Here is a 25510-nt window from a genome sequence, read left to right on the forward strand (position 1 = left end):
GGGCAGCAACCCAACAACCAGTTGTCCGATTCATCTGAAAATTTCAGGGCAGATAGATCTTGACTTAATAATCAATTTAACTTGATGTCAGATTTGCTCTAAATGCTTTGGTTTCAGAGTTATAAGCCAAAATCTACATTTTACCCCCTATGTTCTATGTTTAGCCATGGCGGCAATCTTGGTTGGCTTAGTTCATTTTTTAACTAGAAACCCCAATGATTAGTGTGGCCAAGTTTGGTTACATTTGGCCCAGTAGTTTCAGAGGAGAAGATTTTAGTAAAAGTTAACAGATGACACCAGAGGACGACGACGACGACGGACGACGGACACCAAGTGATGAGAAAAGCTCACTTGGCCCTTCGGGCCAGGTGAGCTAACAAAAAGTTATTAATTTAAAACTTACTAAAGTCGTATTTTCCCCCTCTTTACCCTACAATAAACTTTCCTAGGATCCGTAGATTGCGGAATATCGTCCAACATTTCTAAAACGTTCACGTACATTGATTGCGTCATGTGTTTAAACAGTTATTGGCCAATCAAATCGGTATATTGGATTAAATTTGCACGGCTCGTGTGACCCTTTAACCCGAACTCCTGCGTGGTTCGGGTTAATCGGGGTCACACGAGCCGTGCAGATTAAAACCCATATACAGACTTGCTTGGTCAATAACTATAACATAATGCGCTATAACAATGCCTTGTAAAAAACCTGACTCATTACAAAATCATGATTAAAGGACAAACAAGTAGGTTTAAACAGGTTAAACAGGACATATTTAACCCTTAGAATCACACAATGTTTACAGTTTTCAGTTTTGAATATATTACGTAAGAACAGTAAGTTAATCATAAAGCATGAGTGCAAGAGTGCAGAGGTAAAACCCCGAATAGTTGAGCAAGTACAACATTTAAGTGTAAAACTGCTCTGGATTTGGATTCCGATTGAATACAAATTTTAAACGGCATAGGACACAAAATGAGTATGATTAAAGAACTGAAAAATTGATATTGAACATTTTTCTATTATGGTCCGATATCCAAAATCTAAGTACATTGGTGAAAGCATAATTATTAATGAATCCCAAAAATTCAATTTTAATGAAATTAAACAAAGAGATGTCAAAAAGTTAATTTAAAACCATTTGGACCTCAATGTGGTATTATCTAATTAATAATGAAAATAAATACAGATTAAAATTCATCATTCAAGGAACCCTATATATATTCAATTCATGTTGCAATCAAACTAAGTTTAATGTTAGACCCTAATTTGGACCTACTTGAAGACTGGCCCCACAATCAGAAATTAAAATATATATTTATTGACAGACAATGAAGGCTTAGTTTTTCTTAGCTTTTTGAAGGAGTTCACTTCATCAAAAATTTATATATATAGCATTGAGAAAATTAGTTTTTTACAGAATAAAAAACAAACCTGCCACAAAATTCTTAAAACAATTTACCAAAGAAAAAATAAAATCCAAGATAGTAATTATTTTTGTCTTTTAAAAAACTATAGAACTTATCTGTGATTATCTTCAAAATGTCCAATAATGAACAGTAAATTTCTAACTATGTTTTAATACATAGTCCTATCATGGAAGTAAAATTTCCAATATTACTTCCATGGTCCTATATAGCTTTTAATCATCAACACTTTTTTAAAATACATCTGTCACTCAAACTATAATAAGCGTGTGATAAGTCATTAACAATATGCTCTGATAACAGGTGAAAACTATTTATAAAGGCTCAGTGTAATCATGGAAGTAATATTGGAAGGAATAACATCGTCGTCACTTCAAAGGTTTCATCTGCGTTACCGCCCATCTTTCAATAACTCGTTAATTGGTTCAATATCTGGCATGGAAGTTTATTCTCCGCATGTGATCGATCAAATCACTGACACTTATCGGTCATTTTCGTGTTCACGGAGAACTACGAACAGACAAGTTTTTGTCGAATATACATGCGAAGTAACCCGAATAGTCCATTCGTTACATTCCGTTGATGTACGCTGCCGAAAAGAGTCATTCGTTCAATTTTTATTTTAGTCCAATTTTTCCCTAATTTTGGTTAGTTTGAACTTAATAGTTAAAACCGACAGCTATCACATACGAAATTGGAGAACAAAGTTGTGTCATTTCAATTTTAAAATTTACAGACAATTAAAAAACCATTTCCGTATAAAGTTAAGAAGATGACTGTACAAAAAATACGTTTGGACACCCTTTATTAAATACGAAAAATCTAAATCTCTCGTGTATTTATAGTCAATTAAATTATTAACAATTCTAAACGGTTCTATCCTTCGATTTAAGTTCTTGATACATAAACTAATTTGTGTAAAAATGAATTTACCGTAAGACAGATAGATCCAAGCCCATTTCGTCGGTTTGTTATATTTTTTGCTGTATAGCTTATTATATTAATACAAGCATTCCACAATAAACACTTTTTAAATATATATTTACGAAAATATTATCCCCGTTTTAGTCCAGGTTCAATAATGCAATCAATGACATTTATGACATATACATAAATTTAGAATACTTGAAAGTAAATATTATTTCATTGAATCTCGATAAACTTTGCACATTTCAACAGTAAAAAAATCTATGCCTACATTTGCCTACATTATTTTGTTAAACATCATGTGAAACCTGATCGATTCATCGGTATTTAACTGTTTAACTCGGGATCCGCTTTTAACCGGAAAATACTTTTAGAACAGTAAAACAAACGGTAAAAAGCAAAAATATGCTAAATTAAATACAATTTTCCATGTTAAACTGCTGTAGTTTGAACAATTCTCGTCCGTTTTTCAAGTTTTTTTCACCATTCGATTTCTTTCTAAAGGTAGATATTCTATGTGATACAGCGCTACCTTGTTATTAATAAACTAGGGATTTCCCACAGGTGCGCTATAATTACCGGACTCGATAAAACCACGTGACTGATAAGAAATTCCAGATGCTTTTACAACCGCGGTAACGCAGATAGTAACCAAAGGCGTCTTACCGCTGAGACTATAATTGGATGAAATCGTATGACTTTAGTACAGAGCTCAGCATGCTATAAATACATGCTAATTAGTCGTTGTTATTCCTTCTAAATATTACTTCCATGGTGTAATCAAAGTTTATATATTTAATTAACAAAGTAACTCATTAACAAAAAAGTACCACTAATGGGTATTAAAAAGGGCGATAACTCAACAAGGAGAAAAGCTTAAAACGTGACAATTGAACCTGGCCTTCATTTAGTCACCAGACACAACATATCTTTGAGTGATACCTATATACAAAATATTAATAAAAATCTTACTTTCAATTTTATCAAATTGCAGTCCGCTATAACACTGAAGCATTTGACTGCACTTTTAAATAGCAGTCTACCAGTCATTATAAAAATCACCATAAAGTATATTAATGATTGTTTTTTTATTGAGAACATCTGTATAATTATTAATTCTTTTAATATACAACCTAATTTTTGTTTGTGTTCTTTTTTTAATTGGTTATGAACATTAAAAATGTGTTAACTGTTGATATTTTTAGTTTTTTTTCTTCGCTGTGAATACCACTGTCACTCTAATATAATTATAATCAATTTAACTAATGTCAGTTTATTGTTCTAATTTTGTATGTCATAACCATTCATGTAAATGTGTTTGTGCTAATAAATATTGTCTATTGTTTATCTAAATTTGAAATACAATCTTCAAAGCGTTTTCATGTTATTGGACGGACACTGTTTGGTATACGCTCTCCCGCCAGTCTGCCGTGAACCCCAAGAATACGATTTTCCCTTCAAACATCCAGTTAAAACATAACACTGATAAATGAACGATCATGAACCATTAAATGAGGTCAATGTCAGATGAAACCTGACAATCTGCTATAGTAACTGAGAAAATGACTTTACTGTACATCTAACATTAACCCAAATGAACCACAAAATTAGGTCAAGTCAAACAGACCGTCAATTAAACAAGCATTCGGTACACAAAATATTGTTGACCTATAGCAACCAATTAAAGTATCTGAAAAAAAAACCTAATTTAGAAAATTTAACCTTGATCCCTAATCAATGACATGATGCCATGGTCATATGAACCACAACTTTCAGACACAAAACCCCTACAGGGATACCGTATAGTAAATACAGTTATCCTATTACTCATTATAGGTAAGGTGAGACATACTGTTTTTAAGCAGTTGTAGAACCATGAAAATGAAGACAATCAACTTTTTTTCAAAAAGACTTCGTAAGAAATCCATATACAAGGCTTATAAAACTCGTGGTAGCCTTCACCCTGAAGATGAGCATCTCATATTCTGCAACCTTTCTACCAGGAGAGAACAAAGCAAGTTTCTTTTCTAATCTTTATGGGACTGTTTCAGAAAGGTTTATATTCCATGCTCTAACGAAATGGACTGGGTTTTTTTTTGTTGCTTATCACCCATAAAAATCATAATTTGTTTATGAAAGATAATAACTCTGTCGTTAAGCAAAGTGACCACACACTAAATAAATGAGAAATTAAATTGTTTATAACAAAATGTCGTGGTACAACAGTCAAATTATGGTTAAAGTCACAGTAAAATAGAGAAATCAAAATGATGGTATAATGTAGTCAACTACACATGACTGCAAACAATCCTACCAAGTATGAGAGCTTTAAGATAAATTGACTCAGCGAAGTAGCATTCACAAGGTGTCATTGTAACAATACTAAACAAAATGGTCAAAGTCCAATAACTAAACAATTTCAAATCAAACTTAAGATATACCCTAGTCGAGAGAATATTAGACAAATAATTCTACGATATACGAAAGCCTTATGCCAAACGGTCTCTGAGTATTAATGTTTTGAATGGACAAAGGGACAGAGACAACTTCAAAATTCCCTGATTCACTGGGACAAAAAAACTTAAAAAAACCCAGCGTAGAATATAATAAGAGGCTCTCAAGAGCCTGAATCGCTCACCTTAAATGTTTTGCTTAAATCTTCCATCAATGTTTATTTTGGGTTTTCAATTTATATAAATGGTTCTTCGATTCTGTCATATCTTCTTCAAAAGCAAAAACAAGAGTGGACACACTGAAATGTCTCGTTTGTCTCGTGTTTATAATATAATTTATGATGAAAGTATAAAAAAAACATTGTATACCCCAAGCATTACATTATTGCTGTTTACAGTTTATCTACATCTATAATAATATTCAAGATAATAACCAAAAACAGCAAAATTTCCTTAAAATTACCAATTCAGGGGCGGCAACCCAACAACGGGTTGTCCGATTCATCTGAAAATTTCAGGGCAGATAGATCTTGACCTGATAAACAATTTTACCCCCATGTCAGATTTGCTCTAAATGCTTTGGTTTTTGAGTTATAAGCTAAAAACTGCATTTTACCCCTATGTTCTATTTTAAGCCATGGCAGCCATCTTGGTTGGTAAGCCGGGTCACCAGACGTAAGATTTTTGTAAAAGATAACTAAGATTTACGGAAAATGGTTAAAAATTGACTATAAAGTGCCATAACTCCTAAAGAAGTCAACTGACCATTTCGGTCATGTTGACTTATTTGTAAATCTTACTTTGCTGAACATTTTTGCTGTTTACAGTTTATCTCTATCTATAATAATATTCATGATAATAACCAAAAACAGTAAAATTTCCTTAAAATAACCAATTAAGAGGCAGCAATCTAACAATCGGTTGTCTGATTCATCTGAAAATTTATGGGCAGATAGATCTTGACCTGATAAACCATTTCACTTAAGTCAGATTTGCTCTAAATGCTTTGGTTTTTTGAGTTATAAGCCAAAAACTGATTTTAACCCTATGTTCTATTTTTAGCCATGGTGGCCATCTTGGTTGGTTGGCCGGGTCACCGGACACAATGTTTTAACTAGTTACCCCAATGATGATTGTTGCCAAGTTTGGTTCAATTTGGCCCAGTAGTTTCAGAGGAGAAGATTTTTGTAAAAGATAACTAAGATTTACGGAAAATGGTTAAAAATTGACTATAAAGTGCCATAACTCCTAAAGGGGTCAACTGACCATTTCGGTCATTTGACTTATTTGTTACTTTGCTGAACATTTTTGCTGTTTACAGTTTATCTCTATCTATAATAATATTCATGATAATAACCAACTAGAGGCTCTAAAGAGCCTGTGTCGCTCACATTGGTATATGTGAATAATAAACAAAGGACACAGATAGATTCATGACAACATTGTGTTTTGGTGATGGTGATGTGTTTGTACATCTTACTTTACTGAACATTCTTGCTACTTACAATTATATCTATCTATAATGAACTTGGCCAAGTAGTTTCATTGGAAAATGTTAGTAAAAATTACAAATTTTATGAAAATTTTTAAAAATTTACTATAAAGGACAATAACTCCTTAGGGGGTCAATTGACCATTTCAGTCAAGTTGACTTATTTGTAAATCTTACTTTTCTGAACATTATTGCTGTTTACAGGTTATCTCTATCTATAATAGTATTCAAGATAATAACCAAAAACAGCAAAATTTCCTTGAAATTACCAATTCAGGGGCAGCAACCTAACAACCAGTTGTCCAGTTCATCTGAAAATTTTAGAGCAGATAGATCTGGACTTGTTAACAATTTTACCCCACTGTCAGATTTGCTCTAAATGCTTTGGTTTTTAAGTTATAAGCCCAAAACTACATTTTACCCCTATGTTCTATTTTTAGCCATGGCCGCCATCTTGGTTGGTTGGCCGGGTCACTGGACACAATTTTTAAACTAGATACCCCAATGATGATTGTGGCCAAGTTTGATTTTATTTGGCCCATTAGTTTCAGAGGAGAAGATTTTTGTAAAAGATAACTAAGATTTACGAAAAATGGTTAAAAATTGACTATAAAGGGCAATAACTCCTAAAGGGGTCAACTGACCATTTTGGACCTGTTGACTTATTTGTAAATCTTACTTTGCTGAACATTTTTTCTATTTACAGTTTATCTCTATTTATAATAATATTCAAGATAATAACCAACAAGAGGCTGTCACAACGACAGCAAACCGGATTTATTAACATTTATTTGTGTCCTGGCTATATCATAAGAACCATTACTGATGAATGGTGAAAGTGAAAATCGTCAATATCAAATTTGACCTCCATTTTGTCATCAGTATCAACATATTAAAATTTGAAAAGCTTAGATTGAATGGTTCATGAGTAAATGCAACAACCTGAATGGAAACGCCATTTTACGATCTTTCAAGAACCATAACTCCTGAACGGTAAAAGTCAAAATCGTCATTATTGAACTTGACCTCTATTTTGTCATCAGTAACAACATATTAAAATTTCAACAGCTTTGGTTGAATGGTTCATGAGAAAATGCACGGACACGACGGGAAAAACCATTTTTCAATCTTTCAAGAACCATAACTCCTGAACGGTAAAGGTCAAAATCGTCATTATTGAACTTGACCTCCATTTTGTCATCAGTAACAGCATATTAAAATTTCGGAAGCTTTGGTAGAACAGTTCATGCATAAATGCACGGACACGACTGGAAACTCCATTTTTCAATCTTTCAAGAACCATAACTCCTGAACGGTAAAAGTCAAATTCGTCATTATTGAACTTGACCTCCATTCTTTCATTAGTAACAACATATTAAAATTTGGGAAGCTTTGGTAGAACAGTTCATGCATAAAAGCACGGACAACTCCATTTTTCAATCTTTCAAGAACCATAACTCCTGAACGGTAAAAGTCAAAATCGCCATTATTGAACTTGACCTTCGTATAGTTGTCAGTAATAACATATTAAAATTTTAAAAGCTTTGGTTGAACGGTTCATGAGTTAATGCACGGACAACATTTGATTGCCGCCCGCCCGCCCGCCCACCCGGCCGCCCGCCGTACATCCCCAAATCAATAACCGACATTTTTGTCACAAAAATCCGGTTAAAAATAGCAAAAGATTCCTTAAAATTACCATTCAGAGGCAGCAACCTAACAACGGGTTGTCCGATTCATCTGAAAATTTCAGGGCAGATAGATCTTGACCTGATAAACAATTTTACCCCCTTGTCAGATTTGCTCTAAATGCTTTGGTTTTTGAGTTATAAGCTAAAAACTGCATTTTACCCCTATGTTTTATTTTTAGCCATGGCGGCCATGTTTTTTGATGAAATGGGAATTAAAACACAAACTTTATTCTAGATACCCTAGGAATCAATCAGATGAAGTTTGGTTTGAATCGGTTCAGTAGTTTCAGAGGAGAAGATCTTTGAAATAGTTTACGACGGACGGACGACGACGACAGACGGACGGACGACGACGGACGCCAAGTGATTGCAAAAGCTCACATTTCCTTTTGGAAAGGTGAGCTAAAATGTGATAGCTAAACATCTTTAGAATATTTTTTAAGAGCTACAACAGGTATACATAATAATGGAAAATATATTTCCAATTCCATGACCGGATTTTTTTCTACTTTTGGTTCCGATAGTTAAATCAGATCTTTAATATTTGTATTAGGTTTTGGATTTCAAATATGTTTGCCCCAATCATCACTTAAGACACACATATTGTTGAAATGTGCATCTGGTGCATTAAAATTGTATCGTTTAATGTTATAACATAATACAAAAACAAAGGATATGGGGTATCCAACTATGAAACAAAATCAGTATATGCACAACAAAAAAACACAAAAATACAAGGAACAGCGCTTTTATTGTTGTTCTTCATCTAAAAGTCGCAGTGAGGCCTTCAACACGGAGCAAAAAACAAACAAAAAAAACCTCTCACTCCAATGCAAGTTAAAGGTAAGACGACCACTATTACTGGTTTGAATTGAGTTATTCACAAAAATTATTTGGGTAGACTTCGTAAGATGTAACACCACAGAATAAGGCCCGGTCTAAAAAGAACATGCTGGAATGTAGTAATTATTTAAAACAAAATAGTTCCTACGCATAGGTGTTAATATAAAACTAAATAGAATACATTGTAGTAATTAAGGTAACAGATGAAAGGTGAAGGAGTGGTGGTCCTTGTAGAACACATATTGACTGATCATTTTGAATATTACTAATAAATAAAGGCAACAGTAGTATACCGCTATTCGAAAGTCATAAATCAATTGAAAGAAAAAACAAATCCGGGTTACAAACTAAAACTGAGGGAAACGCATAAAATATAAGAGGAAAACTACGACACAACAGACACACAACATTAAAATGTAACATACACAAAAACGAACTATAATATAGCAAAGGCCATTTTTCTGACTTGGTACAGGACATGTTAGGAAAAAAATGGTGGGTTGAACCTGGTCTTGTGGCATGCCAAACCTCCAGCTTTTTACATTTAAGTATAAATTAATTCTAATATTGAGGGCATATATTGCCTGTCTCTCACATATGAAGTACCGGGTTTGGTGTATCCTAATTTCCAGTAACCAGTTATGTCTGATGTATAAAGAACGGGACATAGATCCAGCTCCTTATAAAATGTTTGGAAGTGAAAATGTTAACATGGATAGAAATGAAGGCCAAGAATAGTTAGTACACACACCGTCTTAAAATTTAGAGAATGATGTGGCACACATAAGAGACGTTATCTCAAGAATTAATATACCATAACTTTAAAAAAAATACAGAAGAGAAGAGGTCAGGAAAATCAATTTTAAATACATCCGTGCACAATAAAGAATGTATGTAAATGTTGTCGGCCTGTATTATTTGACTTCCTATTGGTATCTTCCCTCTTTTCCCCAAACAGATGTAACTAATTTTAACTGCAAAACAGACATTGAGAATCAACTTGCAATATCATATTAAACATATCTATAATACTAAAATAACGAGGTCTAATTTATCAGCCGTCATCTGGTAAAAACGACAAATCAAAGAATTCAACTTTATATATAGCTTATATAGGACAATGGTGTTGATTAAAAATTACACCACTCCAGACCCTTTTGTTTTCCCAATAATTAAAATTGCCAATAATTAACAAGTTCTGGGTCGAATCCGATACCGATACCAATAGTACTATATTCACATGTTACCTTATCTGTACGTTCCGCATCTGACAGGCGCACCATCAAACGGTGTATTTAGGATTTGCTATATACACGGGTCATAATCACATAGATGACATTACTAAACTATATCATTGTCACATTGTTTCCTATTGTAATATTCACTTTAAAAGATGACAATACGAATTACTAAAAATCGAGAGTTAAAATTAGGCGTATAGGTAGTTTCCAATTTGTTAGCCGGCATGACGGAAAACAGAGAAACAAAGAATTCAACTTTATTTATAACTTATATTGGACAATGCTGTTGATAACAAATAAATCCATTCCTGGCCCAATTGTTTTTCAAATAATTAATATTACCAATAATTGATAAGTTCCAGGTCGACGGTTTTAAACAGAAAGATTTTGAAAGTAGAGAAAACTGCATCTTATAATCAGCATGACTTTACTAAATATCCAGGCTGAAATAAGGCTTACACATAGTTATATACTTTAATTCAGTCACGGACCAGCGATTTCACGGGTGTGTTCTAGTATATACTAAAAGTCCTAGCCTTGAAGTCATAAAACTTTCGAGTCAGTTTTTTGTACTCATACTCCAAGGCCCTATTTGAAAATATCTTTATATCATTATTATTATTAACATATACAAAGTAAATAGTTATCAAAGGTACCAGGATTATAATTTAGTATGCCAGACGCGCGTTTCGTCTACATAAGACTACAGTGACGCTCATATCAAAATATTTATTAAGCCAAACAAGTAAAAAGTTAAAGAGCATTGAGGATCCAAAATTCCAAAATGTTGCGACAAATAAGGTAATCTATCCCTGGGATAAGAAAATCCCTAATTTTTCGAAATATTCAAAGTTTTGTAAACAGGAAATTTGTAAAAATGACCACATTATTGATATTCATGTCAACACAGAAGTGTTGACTACTGGGCTGGTGATACCTAAAATATCAGATATATAAAAAAAAAAAGAAGATGTGGTATGATTGCCAATGAGACAACTCTCCACAGGAGAACAAAATGACACAGCAATTAACAACTTAAGGTCACCGTACGGCCTTCAACAATGAGCAAAACCCATACCGCATAGTCAGCTTTTAAAGGCCCCGAAATGACAATATAATACAATTCAAACGAGAAAACTAGTGGCCTTATTTATATAAAACCAGGTGCCTCGCAGGGCCTGCTTTATACGACCGCAGAAGTTGAACCATGAACAGTTGGGGCAAGTATGGACACAATATTCAAGCTTGATACAGCTCTGAATTTGGATTGTTATTAAATAGTTGACACAACATAGGTTTCTGACACAGAATGATTGTGGTCTTAGAACTTCAAAACTTTAAAATTGGACATTTACCTATCATGGTCCAATATCCAAAATCAAAATACACGGTAAGATTCAGTATATCAAAGAACCCCAAGAATTTCATTTTTAAAGAAATCTAATAAAATTCAATTTTGAACCCTTTAGTCCTAAATGCTGAACAATTTGATAAATGGGGCCAAGATTCAGCACATCAAAGAACCTCATCATATATATTCAAGTTAACCTCGATTTGGACTAAGTTGAAAACTGCCTTCATAATCAAAAATCTAAGTACATCTTAAGATGCAGCATATCAAAGAACCCCAAGAATTTTTTTTTTGTTAAAATCAAACTAAATTTAATTTTGGACCCTTTTGACCTTACTGTAGACCAATTTGAAAACGGGAATTAATATCAAGATTTTAAATACACGGTTAGATTCTGCATATCAAGGAACCCCAATAGTTCATTTCTTGATGAAATCAAACAAAGTTTAATTTTTGCTTCTGTTGGCCCCTAATTCCTAAACTATTTGAACCAAAACTCTAAAAATCAGTCCGAACCTTTTTTATGTGGTTAGTAACCTTTTGTTTAAATGTCATAGATTTCTATTTACTCATAATAAAGTTAATGTGCGAAAACCAAGAAAAATGCTCATTTGGACCCTTTTTTGGCCCCTAATTCCTAAACTATTTGGACCACAACCCCCTAAATCAAGCCCAACCTTCAATTATTGGTATTGTACTAGTTTGTACTAGTTTGGCTTTATAAATATTTTGATATGAGCGTCACTGATGAGTCTTATGTAGACGAAACGCGCGTCTGGCGTACTAAATTATAATCCTGGTACCTTTGATAACTATTTACACCACTGGGTCGATGCCACTGCTGGTGGACGTTTCGTTCCCGAGGGTATCACCAGCCCAGTAGTCAACACTTCGGTGTTGACATGAATATCAATAATGTGGTCATTTTTATAAATTTCCTGTTTACAAAACTTTGAATTTTTCGAAAAGCTAAGGATTTTCTTATCCCAGGCATAGATTACCTTAGCCGTATTTGGCACAACTTTTTGGAATTTTGAATCCTCAATGCTCTTCAACTTTGTACTAGTTTGGCTTTATAAATATTTTGATATGATCGTCACTGATGAGTCTTCTGTAGACGAAACGCGCGTCTGGCGTACTTAATTATAATCCTGGTACCTTTGATAACTATTGAACCTTCTTTTTAAAATTGATAGAGATCCATTCACTAAAACTAAAGTAATTGTCCGAAAACTAAATGCTTCTTCGGACGAAGACGACTCAGACGACGCAGACGACAACATCATACCAATATACGACGCACAAATTTTTTTGCGGTCGTATAAAAATGAATGTTTAAATACATTGCATATTTGATTTTAGGGCCAATTTAACCAAAATTGAACCTCCTCCTTAAAAATTACAATTGTTGACTGCCAAATATTTACCTCTAATATTCCACGGAACTGTATCTGTATTGGCTTTCTTCAACCTTTTAACTTCTACTGCCATATCTTCATTCGATGTTTTCAACCTTTTCACTTCAACTTTCATAGCTTTTTTTGTTCTCTTCAAGCTCTTCATTGAATTATTCAAGCTCTTCACTGACTTTTTCAGTTCCGACATTTCATCTTTTGACCGTTTAATGTCCATCATTATTTCCTGATTAGTCTGGTCCAGTATCTTCACCTTCAAGTTATAACACTCGTCCTTCATTGTTTGTCCACCTAATCTGCCGATAGCCTAGAAATGAATAAAGATCATTCTCCATCAGTAATAGAATAACAAAGGTTAGTATGGCCAGGTTACAACATTTAGTCTTGAGAGAAAAAAAAAACGATAGTCTGAAAATGTCTTCATCAGTTAAACAACAAAGGTACATATCCTGCTTCGTTGATTGTTCAGCTAATCTACTGATAGCCTAGAAATGTATAGAGAACAGTCTTCATCCGCTAAATAATGACTAATCACACGCCTGCTTCGTTGGTTGTCCACCTGATCTGCTGATAGATATATGAGTGTCAATGAGACAACTCTCCATCCAAATAATAGCCTAGAAATGAACAGAGAACAGTTTGCATTAGTTAAAAAATATAAAGGTGAATTTGACTTATAACACTCCTATTTCATTGTTTGTCCAGCCAATCTTCTAATAGCATAGAAATGTACAAATAACAAAGGTTTAATTTGACTTATCACACTCTTGCATCCTTCATTGGTTGTCCACATGATCTACTGATAGCCAAGAAATGTACAAAAACAAAGATAAATATGACTTATCACACTCCTGCTTCAGTGGTTAACAAAGATGAATTTGACTTATCACACTCCTGCTGTATTGGTTACCCACCTAATCAACTAATAGCATAACTTACTATTTAAGAGATAACTGTATTGTATTATAAGCTCCGACGGCATCAATTGGGGATTTGATGGTCGCAAATTATTTTACTGGCGACGCGTTAGCGGAGACAGTAAACGGGTATTTGCGACCATCAAATCCCCTATTGATGCCGTCGGAGCTTAAAATACAATATTGTTATCTCCATTCGGATGAAACTTACATAAAACAACGTTAAAACATGTAATTAAAATCTGTAATATGCCGTCTGCGCTTGCGCGTTCATCCGATAGCATCAGTTGTCAATTGATGCCATGTAAATAAGTGACGTTATCTAATCAAAATGAACGTTACAAACGTTGTTGCATTAGGATTTGGGTTTTATCATTACAAAAAGGGGGATTTTCCAGTTTTCAGACATAACTCAAAAACATTTTCACCTATTTGCAAGAAACTTCACATGAGCTTTCGAATTTTATAAACTTTCTATTTTACATTTCTCATTTATGGGGTTTTATTCATTACAAAAAGGACGATTTGAGATGGTTGAGATCCTAGGGTCTGCTGAACAGAAAGTTTGACACCTTTCTTCATAGAAGGTTGATGAATGAAGAACATTTTCAATTTCGTTTTGGAAAGACAGCGATGAAACTTACAGTGAGTTGACTATGGGTGTTACTGTAAAACTTTACCTATAGATCATTCTGTTTTTAAAATTGACAATACAATAGGGACATTCAAATTGACCAGTTGGTATTGTTAGATTTAAATCTACCTTGATTCTACCTGTAGTTTTTTTATTTACCAGTTCCAACCTTACAGCATGCTTTTTTCATGAAGTTTTTCTTTACCTAAGATTTTTCTTTTTTAAAATTGATAGGGAAGAAAAAAGTTTTGGTTTTCATTGTTTTAAATCCCCAATATATATGATTTATCTATATTTTACCTAAAGTTCTAAATCAGTAAAAGATTTGATAAATATTTGTTGAAAACTTCTGATTTAAAAAAAAAATCACTTTCCATGTTTTTCGTTTGAGAATCCTTGAAAAAAGTAAAGCAAATAAACATTGCAATTACAATCTTCTTATTATTGAAATGAGTGTATTCCTAGAAGTAATTGGTCATACAATTGCCAAAGAAACAATATTCAGAAGGAAATAGAGAGATTTTTATGTTACTGTCATTTAAAATATTAGGAGTGATCAAGCCAAACAAGAAGGTCTATTTGTTATTTTCTTGCAGTGTATTTAAAATTGCATGGCCTAAAAGGCACTACACTTCATCTTAATGTTTTCATAGCCAGATACTAGCAGTGTTTAATACCCCGAATAATCCAGTCACAATATTTCACTCACTTTAATCGCTACATTATTTCATTTGTATTGTTGAAAAAAAACTCCTTTTTTTCTCTCTCTTTGGCCTTTTCTAATGGGAGATAACTAAATATAATTTGCTTTTGCTCTTGTGGAAATCTTTAATAAATTTATTATTTCTATAATTTGATGAATACTTGACATGTTCCTTGTACAAATTGTTGATGCATATTGAAATATCAAAATCATAGTTGAATAAACATATTTATTTATTTATTGACACTGATATTTGACATCTCATCCAGAATTCCAAAGATTTAAAATATTTCCCAATTTTATTCATTTTTCACTATGTCACTAGATTTTTTTCTAAATCCATAGATTCTGATTAACTTCCCATGATAAACATCCAAACTAAACAGGTGCAAAATCTTTACATAATTCAGAATCTTGTACATTTTTTTTATCATTTCCATTACTATATTCCAAATACAACATGTAGTTATCCTCACTTTACAAATATTTTGCAATATTTTATTCATATTTTTACTATATCACTTGATTTTACTATATCCACAGTATGCATTTTTATTTCATTTCCTATAATAAATTTCAAATTAAAACAATATTTGGTCCAGAATTTTATAATGACTATTTCCAATATCACATTCACTAAAAACATATCCTCACGTTAGAATATTTTACTTTCATTTTTCACTTTATCCCTAGATTAGACTTTATCCACTGCATTAATTCAACATTTTATTTCATTTCCAAGATCCCATTTCAATGGTGAATTATCTAAGATTGTAATAGATCCCAAAATTAATAATGAATGTTTTTTAAAATCACATTTAAAGCCACAGAAACATGTTGGATGAACTCGCACTATATCTCCTACTTGAATTCCAGTTTTGATTTTTTTTAATCTTTAACATAACTAAATCCCATCTTATGAAAATTGAATTTCCTTGAGGGAACACAGCATTTTATGCACTTAAGTCCTACTAATATAATAGTAGATTTCAAAGAAAAAACACTGCAAGGTATACTCTAAAATTATTTCGAATGAATTATTTACTCCTTGATACCTTCATGGCAATAAATTCTTGAAAAAAACAAATCACATTTTAAGAAGCAAAATTACTATAAAAAGTCTGAGAGGTGAATTCAAATAAAATAAATCCAATATTGTACCCACAATGATACCAATAGATTTCAAATATTGCAAATAATAATCCAAAATGGAAATCTTGAAGGGTCATGTGAAGAAATGAACAACATATCCATCTGAAAATTTAAAATGTAAACACCTGAACAGCTATTTCTTGTTTCACTGGCAGCTGGACAATACTATGTATAAGGGTTAGAATTTTAAAGAAGCATTTAGTATGGAAAAACAGTTTACATTTTCAAACATATTAACATGTAGTTAATTTAATTTTTTACTGATTTAGAATTTAAGGTCAAAATTAGATAAATAATATATATTAGGGATTTAAAACAATGAAAACCAAAACTATTTTCTTCCCTATTAATTTTTGAATAGCATAGTCCTAGGTAAAGAAAAACTTCATGAAAAAAGCATGCTGTAAGGTTGGAACTGGTAAATAAAAAACTACAGGTAGAATCAAGGTAGATTTAAATTTAACAATACCAACTGGTCAATTTAAATGTCCCTATTGTATTGTCAATTTTAAAAACAGGTTGAGCTATAGGTAAAGTTTTACAGTAACACCCATAGTCAACTCACTGTAAAGACAATATATTTATCACACTCCTGCATCATTTGTTGTCCACCCAATCTACTGATAGCCTAGAAATGTAAAATAAGCAAGGAAAATATGACTAATCACACTCCTGCTTCATTGGTTGTCCACCTAATCTACTGATAGCCTAAAAATGTACAGATAACAATAATTAATATGACTTAGCAAACTCCTGCTTCAGTGGTTGTCCAGCTAATCTACTGATACCCTAGAAATACAGAGTATAGTCTTCATGAGTTAAATAACAAAGGTGAATTTGACTTATCACACTCCTGTTTCATTGGTTGTCATCTTTTCGGCTGATAGCCTAGAAATTAACAGAGAACAGTCTTCATTAGTTTAACAACACAGGTTTATATGACTTATCACACTATCACACTCCTGCTTCAGTGGTTGTCCACCTAATCTAATGATACCCTAAAAATGTACAAATAACAATAATTAATATGACTTATCAAACTCCTGCTTCAGTGGTTGTCCAGCTAATCTACTGATAGCATAGAAATGTACAGAGTATAGTCTTCATGAGTTAAACAACAAAGGTGAATTTGACTTATCACACTCCTGTTTCATTGGTTGTCATCTTTTCGGCTGATAGCCTAGAAATTAACAGAGAACAGTCTTCATTAGTTTAACAACAAAGGTTTATATGACTTATCACACTATCACACTCCTGCTTCAGTGGTTGTCCACCTAATCTAATGATACCCTAGAAATGTACAAATAACAATATTCATCAGTTAAATAACAAAGGTAAATATGACTTATCACATTCCTGTTTTATTAGTTGTTCTGATAGGTTTAGCAAGCTATAAAACCAGGTTCAGTCCACTATTTTTTACATCAGGAAATGCCTAAACCAAGTAAGGAATATCACAGCTCTTTATCATTCATTTGGTGTGTTTGATGTGTTTGAGCTTTTGATTTTGCATTTCCGTTTTGAATTTTCATCTGAGTTCATTATTATTGTGTTTTTACTTTTTAGAGAAAAATGTTGAACATCTATAATACTTATAAAAACAAGTCATTCGTTTGGCGGACTTCCAGTTATATTGGCATTACACATATTTTATTTTCATAGATTAGTATACAATGTGTTAGAAATTAAGCATATCAGTGCTGAGATGCAGCCAATCTGACTATCTAAACTATCATATTAAAAAAAAATAAAAAATTCTGAGACAGCAAATATTCTCAGGTCTCTTTTGAAGTACTTCAAGGGATGCGAAAGAAACATAGGTAAATTTTGTCTTACTTTTATAGATCTTATTCTAGCAAAGATTTGTTATTAAAATGAAACATAATTAATAGGTCAGTTACATTTTTGTAGATAGCTGTCAATCAATCAATCAAAAAATAAAAATAATCAATCAAAAGATAATCAATCAAAAAATAAAAATAATCAATCAAAAGATAATCAATCAAAAAATAAAAATCATAAAAATTTAGTAGTTTCAGAGGAAGCAAATGCTGTACAGTAAAGTTACGACGGTGGACGACTGAAGATTGATGCAAAATGACGAGAAAAACCTTTCATTCAGGGGGCTGGAAAGATATAATGTAAAAAAAAATACAAATTTTACAACCAGTACATAGCAAACGTATATGGCATGTACAGATACGTTGGCCATGCACAGAATCTTTTGTAAATGTATAGAAATCAAGTGTCCATGGGTTACAGATGATGCGATGCTCCCAATTGCATATAACGCTTTAAAGTAACATACCTTATGAATGGTAATAAAGACGCTACCCAAATTCGTATTAGATCTGATGTTCGTAGTAATAATAATTGTGTATAATTTATAGGGTTACGCAAAACTTGAGTTAGAGAACGGAAACCGATTTCTGGATGTCTGACGGACAAAGGCTTATTGATGACCCCTCCTGTCGTATTTTAACAGCAGCTGAAGATACGCAACCTGTACTGATTCTTCTGTAGGGTTTGTAAACATGTACTTTTGTTATTCCACTGATCAATATTAAAGATGGAAAGGTTACAATATTAAATTTCTAATAACTGTGGTAAACAATATATCAGTTTAAATGAACTTACATTAGTTATATTGTCCCATGCTGTTGTGAATGTAGAGTTGTCTATTTTCCCCTCATCCAGGTGAGCCATGATGTTTCTGTAATATTTTATCCGGGCTAAATCTGAGGTTGGTGAAGTTTCATTATCAGATGGTAACTGGTCATATCCACCACAAGGAGAGGACAGGTTGGTTAGGTTTCTAAGTAACGTAATCATTAAAGTTACATCAAATGTTTTAGAATCAGGAACATCTAAAATAAAATATTTGCAAGATTATAAAATCATTGAGTAGTGAAGTGTACTCCACTCCAAAAAAGGCGCTTGTTGCATGTATCATGTGCTTCTTTATTCTACATTGGCCTGAGGTATAGGAGGAAGGTTGAGATCTCACGAATCATGTTCAGGAGCCTGTATACGTAAGTTAGTGGTTGTCGTTTGTTAATGTGTTACATATTTGTTTTTCGTTCGTTTTTTTCTACATAAATGAGGCCGTTAGTTTTCTCGTTTGATTTGTTTTACATTGTCATTTCGGAGCCTTTTATAGCGGTATTGGCTTTGCTCATAGTTGAAGGCCGTACGGTGACCTATAGTTGTTAATTTCTGTGTCATTTTGGTCTCTTGTGGAGAGTTGTCTCATTGGCAATAATACCACATTTTCTTTTTATATAAACCCCGCCGCATTTTTGCGTCTGTCCCAAGTCATGAGCCTCTGGCCTTTTTAAGTCTTGTATGTTTTCTGATATTTCTTCATTAAAATGTTTTGGAGTAAAGTGAGACGTCCATTTAAACTGAACTAGTGCACAATTTTTTTAAGGGCCATCTGAGGACAACCTCCGGGTACAGGATTTTTTCGCTGCGTTGAAGACCCATTGGTGGCCTTCGGCTGTTGTCTGCCCTTTGGTCGCGTTGTTGTCTCTTTGACATATTCCCCATTTCTATTCTCAATTTTATTGTGCTCTATGTTGGGTTAATATTTTGGAACCCTAGCATACAAACCTTTAAATGAAATGGCACATGATTGCACTAGACTAAATGAACATTTTGGCGAGATGACAAGCCTTGTAAAAAGTCCTTTGCTAAGACAAGAGCCAAAGTACAACCTTTCCTTGACAATTTTGAGAAATAGGTAACCATTTGCTTTACTATTTCATTACATTGAAAATATTAAAACAAAATAGAATTTTTATTAGAGTTCCCAGGGTGACCACTGCTGACTCCCTGACAAATTCATTGATCCACCCCTGCATTATTCTGGAGGAAACATTTTTATGTATTAGGGTACTTTTTTGTTTGTTTGATGTTTAAGACTGTAAAGTATACCTACAAGTTAGGTCTTTCAGTGACGATAGAGTCAAAGACAAAAAAACAAAATGACTCCTTAATCACAGGGGCATACAAACAAAAAAAATATTTTTATTTACAGGCACCAAAAAAAAGATTTTTTTCTTCTCTTAAATGTCCTCGAAAAATAGGAACACAATATTTGTTTGCCTTCTTGCATTGTGTATTTAAACAATCAATCAATTACGCCCTCGGGTCCATTTCATCAGTTTATACATAATCAACCATTCGTGATTTATCTGGGAAACTTTGATGTCATAAAGCCATTATAATTACGTCACAATGTTTTATGAAGCATTGCCCCCAATGACACAAAGTCAACTGGGGCAGTTTATTCATAACATGGAAATTGGAGTGTCGTGGATCGTGTAGAATTGAAGGTCACAAAATTGTTTTTAAAAATAGTGCTCATTAAACCCAGAAGATTTAGGGACAATCTAAGGTAGCAATGCACAGTAAGAGAAAAATCATAAAAATTGACAATCATAATGTTAACCATCCTCTTGTTCTTGCTTTCTAATGAATAAGGCTTAAATGTTTGTGTTATGTATGTTCATGATTATATATATGGTCACAGAATCTTACATAAAAGTTGAAAAATAATCCCTTTTTGGTGAAACCATAGCAACAATCTGCATTGATTTGATACAAAATATTGCAAAAATGGGGGAAAATGTCACCCAAAATTAGTCCCAAAGTAGATTTGCAATTCATTAAAGTGATACTGTTTCTTAAACCATTGACACATATCGATCTATAGGTCAAATAAAAACTGTATGCATTTCAACTCATTTTTCCATAAAACTGTATTGAAAAATTTGAGGCTCAAATATCATCTGAAAACACTTCAGTTATTTATGGATCAATGGGCGATACAGATGTGAAAACACGGACTCTCTAACAGAAAAAGACTTATAAGTCAGGAATCTGATGTACAGTAGTTGTCGTTTGTTTATGTAATTTATATGTGTTTCTCGTTTCTCGTTTTTTATATATACAAGACCGTTGGTTTTCCCGTTTGCATGGTTTTACACTAGTAATTGTGGGGCCGTTTATAGCTTTTTGTTCGTTGTGAGCCAATGCTCCGTGTTGAAGGCCGTACATTGACCTATAATGGTTTACTTTTTATAAATTTTTATTTCGGTGGAGAGTTGTCTCATTGGCACTCACACCATATCTTCCTATATCTACTTATAACATGCAAAAAAAATCCCGATGTTTGAATAAACCCACTTTAAAGGCTATCCTATTTTTAAACAATCGAAAAATCAATTTTATTGCACAATAACTATCATGTAGAACAGTGGTAGAACTAAACAATTCACGGTGGCCAAAATGAACAACCCATCTCATAACTGTATATTGCTACCTAAAGGAAAAATGTTTTTTAAATTATTATTTAGGTTGCAAAACTGGAAACAAAATAACATTGAGAATGGAAATAGGAAATGCGTCAAAGAGACTACAACCCGACGATAGAGCAGAAAACAGCCGAAGGCCACTAATGAGTCTTCTACACAGCGTAAAAATCCCGCACGCGGAGGCTTACTTCAGCTGGCACCGAAACAAAATGTCGACTAGTTCAGAGATAATGGACGCCATACTAGTCTCAAAATATATAAATCAAGAATAACAAAGGCCAGAGGCTCCTGACTTTGGAAAGGCGCAAGAAATGCAGCATGTTTATACATGTTTTGTGAGATTTCAACCCTCAACCTATACCTCTATACAATGTAGAAAAACCAACAAGCAGCAATACGCACCGTAAAACTCAGTTTAAAAGAAGTCCGAGTCCGATGTGTATAGGTTACAAAAGAAACTATAGTAACAAAATGACAAGTATACATTAATAAACAAAGGACTACTAGCAGATACTGCCATGCCAGATCCAGATCTAAAATTAACCTGATTGACAGATTATGTCTCCTTTATATGAATATAAAGACAGTACCATCTGTGAGGGGTTAAGTATGATACAATCATGAAATATGAGAAGAAAATATTTTTGTTATTTAGTTTCACACTGTTTAGATATGTGCCTTTAAATGTTAACTTAGCTATGTTAATGCTACTTACCGGGGCGTCTTGGGAACATCAAGTTCCACTGCTGCTGGTTAATGATTCGCTTCTGCTGAAGGTCTTTAAGTTTATTGTACTCCTTCGTTAATGTGGCATTCAAGCACGATGGAGCAAATTCCTGATCAAACACGGCTCGTGCTGCACGGGGAGATATCCCCGTCAGTAATAAGCTCATCCTGACATAGTTTTCCTCCTCTTGAGTAAGTCTAGTTGCCATGATGTGCGGCTATAATAATTAAGCTGATTATCTTTTTTGTACAGAGTTCTGTCTTTATTTCTTTAGACAAAATGCATCACAGCTATTCATGCATATTTGGATCGTTATGTTCATAACTGCGCGTTTTTCGAGATTCCTGAGGTCTGTTTCTAAACTTTGAGAACATCTGAAAATATTGTTCTAAAAGTAAACCATTTTAAATAAACAAAAGAACAGAGCCTCAAAGTCCTCAATGTTGTACATTTGGTTGTTTGTTTTTTGTTCTTTAAGATTTATTTTGAATTATCGTAAAATATTTGATCAGCACTTAATTTTGATAATGTCAGAGAAATTTCTGTTATCAACATTTAATATCAATTTGATAAAAATCTGGCAAAACATGTAGTGTTAGCATTTACAATGCACATTTTTATATAGAAGAGGGTTGAAAGATACCAAAAGGACAGTCAAACTCAAACAGATAACGTCATGGCTAGAAAGGACAAATCAGTAAAATGACAGAACACAAGGCAAAGCATAGAAAACTAAAGGTTAAGTAACACGAACCCCACAAAAAACTGGAAGTGATCTCAAGTGTTCCGGAAGGGTAAGCAGATCCTGCTCCACATGTGGAACCCATCGTGTTGTTCAAAGTAATTCACATCCGGTATTAAATTTCTAAGGCACATAACAAATTTGAAAACAGATTGATTGTTTCCGACATTGCTAATATGAACCTAGTATAACATATTTTTCACAAAGATCTGGCAGGAATTGTACACACGATAGTGCTTACGAATAATTTTAATATTTCCAAAGGGACAAAACTCTTTATAATTTAGATGCTTGAATTTACGAACTCTTCCATGACATGGATTATAAAAATCTATGATAAAAGATTAATAAAAAAGGCAAGACTTGTACATGTAAGAGTGCTACAAGACCAGAAGGAAGGATGCATTGATGGATAGACAGAAGGACAGTCGGTTTAAAGTTTGTAATCGGGAATACGTTGTAATATATAGTTTTTCATCATGGATATTCAGAAGACAAAATTGTTATTTTGTTTTCAAAAGAATTAAAATAAACAAGAGTTAATATGTACTCATAGATTTGACAAATATTTTGGATATTTCACTTACCGGAAATCTTTTTTCAGCGACTTATTACGAAACAACGACAAGAGACTTAAAGTCATTTGAAACTTCAACTTATAAACAAAATTGTATATGGTTTTTTTTATAACTTAATGGCTAGTTTTAATTCTTCAACTAATGTACATGTAAATATACTTTATTTGAGGAAAATTCTTTAATTTGTCCAAATTAAAAACAAAAATTATATTTTTCTGAATTACTTGCGTGACAACATGATTTTTGTATGAACGTCTGGCGCTAATGGCATTTGTTATATTATAGTTCGTTTATGTGTGTGTTACATTTTAATGTTGTGCTTCTGTTGTGTGGTATTTTCCCTCTTATATTTAATGCGTTTGTCTAAGTTTTGTTTGTAACACGGATTTGTTTGTTTTTTCTCCATCGATTTATGAATTTCGAACAGCGGTATACTACTGTTGCCTTTATATATGGTCATTATCATAAACTCACTGTTTTCATTTTTTGTACATACTTTTGAATTTTTGAAATATTAAGGCTTTTCTGTCTCGGGAATAAATCACATTAGCTGTTTTTGGCAACACTTTTAGGATTTTTTTTTTGCCTCAATGCTCTTTAACGTCGTACTTATTTGGCCTTTTAAACTGATTTTGATTCGAGCGTCACTGATGCGTCTTTTGTAGACGAAACGCGCGTCTGGTGCATATACTAAACTTTAATCCTGGTATCTGTGATGACTGCATTTACAACTACTGGGTCGATGCAACTACTGGTGGAGTTTTTATTCGCCAAGGGTATAATGATTATCACAAGCTCAGTTGTCAGCACTTCTGTCTTGACATGAATTATCATTGATATGGTCATAATTAAGAAATTACAAACTTTTGTGTTTTTTTAAATACTTAGGCTCTTCTACTCCAAGAATATATTACCTGTATCTGTGTTGACTTAATTTACCTCTGTGCGACCTTTCTCGTAAAATTCCGGTGATCGGAATTACGAAAGTGCAAAAGGGAAAACCTAATTGGCAGAAAGAGTCTATAAACGTAAACCATACACGTGTTTACCTGAATATCTAAACTCGATACCATTAATTAGGTGCAATATTTTCACTAACCGAGTGAAATAATTTTTTGACGATTATACGAAATTGATGTGTAAACAATGATAAATCGTGTACGGAATTATGACTTTTTAAAATAAGATTTAGAATGTTTGAATCAAGTGGTTTGAATACTGTTTTGTAATTGACATGAATTTGAAAGATATTTGACGTGTTGACATTTGTAAAATCAAAACAATCTTTTTCACCGTAATTTCGCAAAGATCGAATAAAATTTCCCACCATTACAGTGCAGATATTACTTTAAAAGGTAAAAACGTAAAGAAAATATTTTACATAAAATGATGTATTATCATTGAGTAATCTTTTTATTTCAAAACTTTTTATATTTTCTGCAAGTGCAAGAGAGTATGTAAAAACATGAACAAATCGACCTTTTTCCCAATCTAATTAAAATATTGATCTCTGATTACGTTATACTACTCATATGTAGTATACCCAATCTAATTAAAATATTGATCTCTGATTACGTTATACTACTCATATGTAGTATAACGTAACAATATTTTAATTAGATTGCCTTTTTCCAAGATTAAAAAATTTACATTTTTAAAGTAAAATGAGATAAAAATAAACATTTACCATCATAACTTCTGAGTATATTCCAAGTCTGACAGGCAGATATTCCCAAAATAAAAATAGTATCTAATAAGGATGAGTGATGACCTGTGCCCAAATAACAATGTCTTTATATCATCCTTTTAATTTCCTAAAGTAAAAGGAGACCTAGAAATAAAACAGAAAAGGAAAGGGAGGTTGAAAGTGACATTTTATTTATGATTATAAGTATTTA

The 25510-nt window shown here is 32.8% G+C and overlaps 1 protein-coding gene across 1 annotated transcript in view; it reads right to left on the reverse strand.

The window, feature by feature from the left end:
• Positions 1-22666, reverse strand: part of LOC139487468 (ankyrin repeat and KH domain-containing protein 1-like) — a 30957-nt gene extending 8291 nt beyond the window's left edge. Inside the window, exons 1-3 of the mRNA XM_071272284.1 lie at positions 22281-22666; positions 18885-19114; positions 12854-13148 (exon numbers count right to left, since the gene is read on the reverse strand). Coding sequence (XP_071128385.1) covers positions 12854-13148; positions 18885-19114; positions 22281-22500 — 745 coding nt within the window. The 5' untranslated portion in view covers positions 22501-22666. The remainder of the gene's footprint in view (positions 1-12853; positions 13149-18884; positions 19115-22280) is intronic.
• Positions 22667-25510: the final 2844 nt, after the last annotated feature.

This window comes from Mytilus edulis, chromosome 1 (genome assembly GCF_963676685.1).
Source record: "Mytilus edulis chromosome 1, xbMytEdul2.2, whole genome shotgun sequence".
NCBI classification, from domain to species: Eukaryota; Metazoa; Mollusca; class Bivalvia; order Mytilida; family Mytilidae; genus Mytilus; species Mytilus edulis.